Source organism: Ornithodoros turicata, chromosome 7, assembly GCF_037126465.1.
Source record: "Ornithodoros turicata isolate Travis chromosome 7, ASM3712646v1, whole genome shotgun sequence".
Lineage (NCBI taxonomy): Eukaryota > Metazoa > Arthropoda > Arachnida > Ixodida > Argasidae > Ornithodoros > Ornithodoros turicata.
In genome coordinates this window covers 46,103,877-46,114,860 of record NC_088207.1, presented here as the reverse complement: position 1 = coordinate 46,114,860, position 10,984 = coordinate 46,103,877, and the positions used below count along the sequence as shown (strand labels likewise).

The window sequence follows — 10,984 nt, the reverse complement described above, 5'->3', positions numbered from 1 at the left end:
TTCAGGTTTGAAGTTGACGTCCTGCTTGCCGAGTACGTCTTATTCCATAGCTTGCACTTTATAGTTAAATTATTCTCGTCCTTCCATGATAAAAACTCGAAGGTTGCTTCATAGAGCGGCTTCGGAAGCTTATGGTCATGCTTATGGTAGCAGCAACCGGAGCAGAATTAGCCATTGTACTGGTCGGAGCGCAAGTGAGCTGACCGGAAAGTTTCCTTTGTGCATACATTCCCTTGTCCATATCCACAGGAGGCAGGATCCCGTGCTAGGGCAGTGACACTGTTACTCACATATGACTCACTCCGACCGTTGAGGGTCACTAACTTCAACAAATTTCTGTTCGCAAAGCTGGAATTCCCTGCTTGGTCAAGAGCCTAAGGCACGGGGCACATACCGGTTACGGATAACAGGAAGCAAGACACTGTTAGGGGGAAGTAGGGGAAGGTAGAGTAAAGAAAAAAAAAAAGGAACGACATTTATTCGAGTAACTAGTTACATTTTGCAGTTACTTTCACAGAAATAGTAACTAGTTACAGTTAAAAGCTACTTCTCTGGAAATGTAACTAGTTACCCCCAAAAGTATCTAGTTACAGTTACAAGTAATTTAGTTACTACCCAAGACTGGTCGTTTTTTAGGAACTCAACGACGTGTATCGATGCCTTTGATGGAACAGGCTTGGCCAGAACGTATCTTGTGGACTGATCCACGGCGGTGATGAGGTACCGGTTAGCAGTGCCTTCGTTGATTGGTCCTATGTGACCCATAGAAACTACTGCTAATGGTCTATCGGGAATTTCTCGGAAGTGTAGCTGTCCTGTTGGTTGGTTGGTTCTGTGGTTTGGCAGGTTTCGCAGCTGCGAACGTACTTTAAGACATCTGCGTGCAATCCAGGCCAGTGGTATTTGCCTTTTATCATAGACGCAGTTCTTTTTGGGTCCATGTGGCCGTGTTCGTCATGCTCATGATAGAGACGAATAACGGTGTCCGTTAGTAACAGTGGCAGCGCGATGACCCGTTTTTCTCTACCTTTGTTCCGAAGTACGCGTATCAGTATTTCTTCTTCTAGGACATAGTCTTTACCGATCCTGTTGTCGCTTCTTGTGAGGGATGTCTGTGGTTTTCTGAGGGTTTCTCTGATGAGTGCCAATTCCGGGTCTTGAAGCTGAGCGTTTTTGAGTTTGAAGTTCTAAGCACGCACGGTGACAAGGGCAACGATGCTTCCCGGAAGTCTTGACAAGGCATCGGCTACTACATTTTGTTTTCCTTTCTTGTGCTTGATAGTGAAGTTGAAGTCGCCGAGGTCCAGTGCAACTCTTGCAAATCGTCGAGAAACGGTTGCTTTAGAGGCTAAGTGCATTGCAGTCCAGTTATCTGTGTATATAGCGAAGCGTTCAGTTACAGCCCAGTGTATGGCCAGTGATTCTAGCTCGTTCGCATGACGGACTCTATCCTGTGCAGGAACGAGCCTGCTGGCGAATTCCACGGGTCGTTCATTGGATCCATGTTTTTGGCAAAGTACCGCGCCGAAAGCGTCACAGGAAGCGTCAACATAGAGGATTGTTTCTTTGAATGGTAGTATTGGTGGATTCTTGATGCCACTTCAATATTTCTCTCTGCGTCAACAGTGTGGATGCATATGTCGTCCATGTAGAATACAAGTTCTTCTGACCATTTGAACTCCTCGAAGTATTTGTCCATTGCAGCTTGCAGTGTCGTTCAGTGTCGATACTCTGAAGCGAAGCTCATTTAGTGACTCTAAATCCGACATGTGAATACCGACATGAATGGGCACGATTCGGAAAGAACGCTTTGTACACCAGGGCAGCAAGGACAAGGTTAGAAGAAGCCGACAATGGAGCCAGACGAAAGCAGTCTGGTGGAAAACATGACTTCAGAGGCTTTTTGCAAGCACCCATGTGACTAGGGAAAGAAACTTGATATTAAAATAGACACTGGTTCCAGGGGCCTAGAGGGGGGAGAGTTATTGGGGAAAAAGAATTTTAGCAAGGGCAAGTTATCGAGAAAGAGGGTTCCGCGGTGCCATGAGATGTGCTGGGTATATAGGGACCATAAATTTACTTAGAAGAAAGTCAATTTCATTGTTAGATCCTGTGTTCAAGATTGAATCACTAAACAAAAACACTTGGTTCGCGTCTATATTCCACCTGGGTTGTACTGGTCTACGCACACCCATTTACTAACATTCGATCAGTACGAGCGTCAATGCATTAATTAATTTATCGTCGAGAGCATACAGTGTGCACATGTAAGATCGAAAGAGCTATAAAGGATACGGATGGCTTCCCCAACAACCAAGTGGACATTGCTCTCTGCATGTCTTAATATTGACACGCAATATCGAACCCTACGGACAACAACAACAAGAATAAATGATGACGCTGAGATGGGGTGTTCCACCGCGAGGGTGCGGTACCCTGCCCCATTGCACGTGGAACATTATATGAAGATGATGAAGGAAGGCCTATAGACCATTTTCTTTTCTTTCCCCTGTGGGAACCAAGGTTCCCACTCTCGGGGCGTCGGCCCGTCCGCTCAGCGACCAAGGAAACTCAGCACAGCCAAATAACAAAGGAACAGAAAAGGTTTATTACCAAGACGTGGCCTCCAGCCCGTACAACAGTCGAAATCCCAACTCCCGTTTTCGGGAAACCTGCTCCCTTTTAAAGAGCTAACAGCAGCGCCCTCACGGCGTTGTTCAAACACGTGCCTTCAGAAACGTTATCTATCCCGTTATCACACGGCCTCGAAATGCATTGCCACACATGTAAACAAAACTCACAACACCCCTTTTCTCCTTTTTCTTCCTTTTCCTTTCTTCTCCCTTTCTTCTCTTCCCCTTTTTCCTTTTTTTGGAATAGCAAGCCGACCTCCGTCTGGCTGACTTTTCCTTTCTTTTTTCTTAATAAACATATAAACAATAAACATATCCCCCCCCCCCTATAGACACTGATCCATGAACACATCCATGTTCTCTCTTACAGTATGTCCATTAACAAATGAACAAGAAGCTCGCAGGCTGCTAACCACGTTTGGAGTTTTTGTGTCAGCGAGTGGGATAGCATTCGGTGACGTCGTCTCGGAGCCTTATACACTGCACGTGTCAGAATGACCACGGCATCAAAAAGTTAGGTTGATGGATCGGAAAAAAACCAATTTGCCGAGCAGACGACACTTCATCACGCGTAGTTTTCTTGTTTCCACCACACGTTAAATATGTACGGGGTACACGCGCCACGTGTCCACACTTTGCATGACACTTAATTCGGCCGTGAGTTCACTGTGTACGGATGTTACGGGTACACGTGAAAAATACATGCGTTGTAATACACATTGTGTGTCAGATGAGACGTGGCCCACGTTCCTTGCTTTTGTATGTGTATAGCTAATGTTGAAAGCATGAGGTAGTATTCACTGCGTGTTGTTCCAGCCGTGTTCGGTAGACGTAATTAGATGTGGCATTTGGACTTATCGGATGAGCGTGGATGAATGCCACGAATTACTGCAGCGATAAAACGGGCTGGCTGCTGCATTGGGGGTTGCACGTGGTATTGAGAATGGCAGATATGAGAAACTGAAACGTGTATAGCTCACGATTAGTTAGCTTACTTTGAGCTGACTTTGAGAGAGGTACACAAACAAAGGCAAATGGAAGCCCATATGATTCCATTTACGCTGTTGAATTATAGTTAACACAAAGCAAAAAAAAGAAAAGATTGTTGCATCTTTGGGTATTCTGTCAAAGACTTTTTTTTTAAATGTCGTAACTTTATAGGGCCATCTTCTACAGTCCTGATCTGCGGGCGCACGAGCGCATTTCGGAGCCATTTGTAACTTATTTCTTTCGTTCGTCTTCATCTTTTTATTTTCTTCTCTCTCCACAAATGTCTCGGATGGACCTACACGACTGTCGAAACTGGTAGGCCCTATAACGCTGTCGCTTTTGAAAAACACAACAAAAACTTGGCTTCTTTTCACTTATTGACTGTGGTACTTCTTCGAACCCCGAAAGTGGGGTGTCTGCCATACCTTTCTCTTTCTATAACCATCTTTCTGTTCCATTTTCCTCAAAATTTCCATCAAAGCCTCGGGCAGTCGGGCACCAATATACCGTGCTATGCAGGTACGCAACGCAGAAAACCGCTCCAACACGGCTTCTCAAATGAACGGTGAAGCCCATGCTTTGCTATAGGAAGCTCGAAGAGACCCGTTCGCACAACGTTTGTTTGTTTTTTCTTTGTGTGTGTCTGTCCCGATGATCCAACTTCGTGCATCACAGTGAAGTGCCAATGTTAGAGCAAGTTTCTAAGGATGTGCATTAACTCATTCAACTTGACTGGCGTAAAAAAAAATAGAAGTGGTATATCGGTGGGTGGTTCCGAGGTTCCACTGCGTACCTCCGCGCTTCAGAATGCGAGCTTTTCAAAACTAAAAGGCCGTGTAATGGGCTTCGCCTCTCCTTGCGGTTCCGCTCGTACACATCGGAGGTATAGTTGGACGACGTTGCACGACCGCCTCTTCTATCATTTTCTATATGATGGTTGTTGATTTTAGTCTGTCATTCATCGTTCTATAAGAGCGCCGCGAAGCGAAGCAAGCGGAACAAAGGTACATTTACTACCAGCAGCAATCTTCGAAAATATGCAAAAAATAACAGCCAGAAAAAAATCTAGTTAGATATTGCTTCCGGCGCGGTTGCGTCCAGGGACGACAGGGATGTTAAAAAAAGCTACTTATGCATTAAAAGAAAAAAAAAAAAAAAACGAAAGAAAGGAGAACGAGAAAATGATGAACAGAAGCTCTAGGAGCCACACTGTTCCACGTCCTCGACTATGAGCTATGCTACACGGTGCATTTTTTTACAGCTTTTTGTGTGTAAAAGGGGTGTTTTCGTAAATAAACAGCCTTTTTTATTCTGCAAGCTCGACTGAAAGGTGTGTAACAACAGTGTTGAATATTGTTGTTTATATGTTTTATATTATTGTTGGTTACAGCCCACCTGAAGCAGTGTTTTAAGTCAAATACACCCCCGTGAAATAATGTATTCTGCAGAATATGTCTTTTAAAACGCTGTGTTTTTATAGAATACATCACTTAGAAGGGTGTTTTACAAAACACCCTTCGCTATGGTGTGAACCTTACACCAGAAAGGTATATGCCACAGGACACATCATTTACACCTGAAGCCTTTAGTGAAGCCAAAATCTCCATTTTATTTTCTCTTAAAACCAAACCAGCACCTGAAAGGTGTTGAAGAAATACTGTGTAACGTGGCGCTGCACAGCCCCTTGTTTCACAATTGCGCCCCCCACCGTGCAGCAACTCCCAGCAATTTTCGCGTTGATGCCATGCAGAGTACGTAAAGAACGTTTCCTTCCCAACGGGTACGCAAACAATGCTGTTATTTTCTTTTGTTTCCCTCGGTAGGAAAGACAGAAGATGATCCTTCGGCGGTTGTGGGCCTTCTCCCTGGCTCTGCTGCCCGTGGTGTCCGCCATGAGTTTGATCGACACACCGACAACGCTCGAATGCCACCGGCGAGAATACATCTTCCGAGCAACGCGCACCGACGACAAGGGCAACCGATGCTGGGGAGACATCACCGCCATGTCCTGTTGGGGTCGGTGCGACTCTGGAGAGGTAAGCAGGGTGATTAGATTAGGGTGATCCTTCATGTAAAAAGTGACATTGTCTGTCGGAATGGTGATCCTCTAAGGGGGAAAAAAATATTAGTAATCCTAGTCCATTTAGGGACTGGATGCATGCCGAATCTTTAGTCCCTTTCAAGAGTAAATGTCTGGAGGTTTATGCGAAGTTTAGGGAATATTTGCAGTGTCTGGGGGAGTAAATTTCAGGGTCGTGGGACAGCAATAGCGAGTAAATGTAATTACTCCCCATTTTCCTACTCCTTCTTTTCTTAAACTGTGGTGTTGAAAGAGTTCGGCGAGAGAAAGACAGGTTGAGAAAAAAATGTGCAGAGTCAGTATAATCGTTATACACGTACGTCACCGACAGGACACTCTCTCCATCCCGGATTTATTCACTTAATAGATGCCGTTGAAGGAGGGACAATAAAAAATGTTACTATATGCGTTAGGTACATACATGTATACTCCATACATTCGTTCTTATTTGAGGAGGTCGCAGACAGGGACATGTTGCCAACGTCATTAATCTGTGTTCACACGTCCGGAGGGCGCAAACGCTTTTTGTATTGTTAAGTATCTTACAAATTGTTTTATAAGTGCAAGCTCTTTCTATACTCTTGGATGTACTCAAAGTCAACCTTTGGTGTAAAATAAACCGGTTCGTATGAGAGATGAGAGTCGTCTCTTCTCAGTCAAACTCCTTTACAACGAAACTCAGGAGACAGCAAAAAAAAAAAAAAAAAATTGCAGTAAAGGTATATTCGTTAAAAAGGATGTCCATTATTGGACCTATAAGGCTCCAGCGGGACCGCAAAAAATTTTGCTGTAGTGGTATTTTCGTTAAAAAGGTATTCGCTATAAAGGAGTTTGACTGTATAGGGTCAGTCGAGGGATTGGGCCCACATTTTCGAAGATTCATCATATATAAAAGCAGGACATGGACGTATAGAGATAAAACTCTCAGGCTAGAGTCTTTAGGACTTCTCGTAGTCCTCCTAATTCACAGAAAAATTATTTAATTCGCACAACAATTACCAATTAAAAGAATTGAACAACAGAATCGTAATACTTTGTTAGGAAGAACACACGAAAGCAGCCATACTAAATTGCCGCTTTACCCCTACCCTTGGGGGAAAGCGCCCAGCTGATGGTGTAATGCGCCCTTTAACTATCCGACGAACTTTCAACATACAAATTCGCGCTTTCGCTACCAGCTGCAGGACGGCAAAAAGGTCCCCGTACATTGTGCAGGATTCGTGCAGGACACAGGATCAAATGTTGTACAATATCATGAGCACAGAGCCCCTTATTGGTGAAAGCCGGCATTTCAGTGACTGAATGTGCTGAACAAGGAGCACTTCGTTCTCGGGTCCAATGGCCCCTCTGAATGCCTGTGTTTTATTCACAATATTTCGCTATGACAGAGGGACGTCAAGCAAAAGAAGTAACGACTATGATCTGACTATGATGACCACTGACTAGCTTTATTCCCGTAGTAGCGTAGGATCTGGGCGAGTAGCTTGTCTCACTGGTCGGGGTCACGTGTACTTTGATTCTAAGTACAAGGTAGGTGAAGGCAGAAGTGGGAGTTGATGTGGAGGCTTTATCGCCTTTCCTCCCAACGCGCCCGTCTTTGCTGTTTTGAGCCTCCTACGAAGGGTTTATGGTGCGATACTCAACTGTCTAACGGCAGTATGAATTGAGCGCCCATCCCGAACAAATTTTACAGCTGCTCCAGCTCCAAATTGACTCCTTGGAATACGTACGAGTCGTATACATTTGCCTGAAACCATAAAATATATTTCCGAGGTTCATCTAGAAGGTTAGTAACACCGGGGGCGAATTCTCTCAGCGTCTTGCTGCCAGTTCACCCCGACTGTGGTCCGAATCTGGTTCGGACACTTTTCCTCCTACAGCTCGATCCGCACAAATATAATAAGCAGACACATTTGAGGGCCACCACACGAATGTACACAAAGGTTGTTCCTTATTCTACGTCCGCAATGAATGAGACACCTAAAAAAAATATCTGCCAAGATGGATGCTCGAAACAGCTCGTGCAAATTTCATGCTTTCCAAACGAGCCGCTTTTATCTAACGCGCGTATTTGCGTAGCGTTCACGCGCTAAAACACGCTGCCTCCGCGTGCGTCACTTCTCCTTACATGGTGCGAAATTACGGTGGTGACATTTTGTAAGCTTTTTTTGAAATTAAGGGCAGCGGCCACACTCCCACGCCTGGGCACTTTCCCTCGACCTATGCTACGTTATTTAACAGAGTATAAATGCTCCAGTACCAGTGACGCAACAAAGTTCTGGTCATTGGACCGCTGCAAAATAACACGATACTCGTTCAGCTCCTCTCACTGCAGACTGCCCTTTGTAACAGTCAGTTACAACAGTAATTAGTTAGACAGTTCAGTGTCGAGGGAGATCAATTGCGTTTATTATTATTTTGATGCAGACGGGATCGTTGACGGTATTTATAAGCCGCGCAGTGACGGAACATGCCAGGAGACGTGGTATTAACGGCGGCGTCGCGTCTTGTCAGTGCCTTAGCGCTTGCCCTTTCACAATGAGTAGTAACTTTCACTTCAGCGTGAGCCGTCTGAAGATCGCAATAGAGCCTAAACAGACCGCCAAGCTGCGTCTGTAGGAGTAGCTGTGGGAGTAACAGATTCCTCCGTTAACTTAGAGCCTGTGCTTGTATGGCTGTTCGACATTTATTTTTGCGCACTTTTGAAACGAGTTTCGTACATAACATATAACAACAACAACAACAACAACAATAGTAATAAATGATGGAGAAGTGATGATGACATGGGGTGTTTCCCCGTGGTAACCACAGGACTCTACCCCACTTCACAGAGGCTAAATATGAGAGAATGAATTAATGGTGAACGCGAAGGCGACGACAGGTCGGTGTTCTGTTTGGAGCTCTTCGAGGAGGCCAGTAGCTTGCACGAAAGCAAAAAGGGAGCGAAGAGCCCGGCACTGATACGCGGAGGAGCTCCATGGGCCAAGTACTACTTTGGACAAGCTGAACGGCCTATTGTCAAGGAGCTCAAGTTGGGGTCGAAACACCCGGCGTTCACAGGTGTACCGGTCCCAGTCCTCGATGATATGGGGAATCGTAGCTGGGGTGTGGCAAGCTGGGCACAGCGTCGTGTTACTGTAATCCAGCTTAACCTGGAACACAGGGGTAAAGGCGAACGTTGAGTCGTAAACGCCGTAGAAGGGACGTAAAGCTGCGAGGGAAGCCACCTGGCGTCTTAAATGATAATGATAATAATGATAATAACAGGCATTATACGAAGGTTGCGAAACGGTGTATCATCTGGGACAGCACAAGTCACAGGGGGTTGAGATCAAGGTTGGACTACGACAAGGCTGCCCCCTGTCTCCTACGTTGTTTAACATTTATATCAACGACCTGCTTATGCGCCTGCAGGCAGAGTCTGAAGGTATTACGCTGAAAACATTCTCAGTGAAAGGAAAACTGACGGAAACAAAAATATCCGCGTTGGCGTTCGCAGATGACATCGTGATTTTAGCGCCAACAGAAGATGCCCTACAACACATACTAAACATCTGCTCTGAAGAGGCCGACAAAGATGGCTTTAAATTCAATTACTCAAAAACACTATGGATGTCTTTCGGAAAAGAGGAACAGCGTGAACAATCATTCAAACTTCAAGACCATCAAATAGCACGCACAAAAGAATACAGGTACCTAGGAAAAACCATCACGTGCGAAGAAAATTATCTTAAGAAACACGAACTAAATGTCATAAAAAAATCAAATCGCCTCAAAGGTCATATCTGGAACCTAGCAAGACACTCATATAATCAATACACCGTGGGGAGGTTACTCTGGAAGTCAACTGCAGTCCCAGCCCTCACTTTCGCAAATGACGCCATAGTATTCTCGGCACCAACAATTAAATCCTTAGACCAAAACCAACGAGAGCTCGGAAGATGGATTCTTGGAGGAAACTTTGCCACGGCAAACGCAGCAATACGAGGGGAAATGGCATGGTCTACTTTCGCGGCACGAGATGCAAAATCCAAGACTCACTACCTGGGCCGACTGATTCACCTTCCAGAAACATCAATAGCAAAGAGAGTATTCCACCATATGAGGTACTGCGGACTGAAATCTGGATGGATAAATAAGATCAACCAATATGACAGAAAATTTAGTAGAAATACGAGGCGACAGACAGCACGCAACGAGGCACAGTGGACAAGAATCACCACTGAAGAGATAAATGCGATCGAAATGGACGACTGGCGGAAGAAAGTAACTAAAAAACAGAGCCTCAAGTGTTACAGCAAACACAAGCAGAAGCCAGAGACCTGCAAGGAATACAAAGGAGACAGGGCAAGCGCACTTCTCTTTCAAGCACGCACCGGATGCCTTCTAACGAACGAGAGAAGGAGTGAATTATTTGAAAACGTTGATCCTACGTGCCAGTTATGCGGAAAAGCGGCGGAAACCATACGACACATTTTAACCGAGTGCGAGAAAATCCAAGAGTATGCTCCCAAGATAAAAAAAATGGATGAGAACATGCAGTGCTTGTTCAAACAAGCTGAAACAGAAACTGAAAGCGAAGTGGAAGACCCACCATCAAACGAGCCCTTCAAGCAGATACAGAGCCGCCTAGTGCACTGGGAGAAAATCAAACACAGACTCAGGAAACCCACGAGACAACCACAGAAGTGACCTAAGTAACAAACCAACGAATTGAACTCATCGAGAACTATTTTCTCTTCTTTTTATTTTTACACCTGTGACCCCATCCTGGAAGTCTGCCCTGTATCAAAAGGGATTAGGTGCCACTATCACTATCACTATCACTAATGAAGGGTCCACTGCATGGAGGAGTGATCATTGAGTGATGTCACGGCGCCATTGTTGGCGGGCCAAGGGTGACACAAACGCAGAGAAGTAAAAGCGTCTGTCTCCGTTGGAGAGGATAATGGGCACGGCTCTGCAGATACTGTGGGCCGCAGCGGCCGCCAAATCTGCCTCCTCGTTGCCCTGAATGCCAATGTGGCCGGGGACCCACTGTATAGGGTCAGCAGGTGTCCCCGTTGCCCAAGAACCTTGAGCGTCGTCAGGATACTCACTACCACCGGGGCCACCGGGGCACATGCATATGCCACTGCGTATTTGTGCTCCCATGCCCCATTTGAGAAGGAACAACGCAAACAAAGATCGAAATACTTCATCTTGTTTGCCGAAAAAAGATTGAAGGAAGCGCCCTATATATGATGCTCGAAAGTTTGTTCCTTTTGAAACAGAAGTCTTT

The 10,984-nt window shown here is 45.3% G+C and overlaps 1 protein-coding gene across 1 annotated transcript in view; it reads left to right on the top strand.

Annotated features, from left to right (window-relative positions):
* Positions 1 to 10,984, top strand: part of LOC135399951 (thyrostimulin beta-5 subunit-like) — a 30,372-nt gene that overhangs the window by 7,151 nt on the left and 12,237 nt on the right. Inside the window, exon 2 of the mRNA XM_064631688.1 lies at positions 5,447 to 5,659. Coding sequence (XP_064487758.1) covers positions 5,459 to 5,659 — 201 coding nt within the window. The 5' untranslated portion in view covers positions 5,447 to 5,458. The remainder of the gene's footprint in view (positions 1 to 5,446; positions 5,660 to 10,984) is intronic.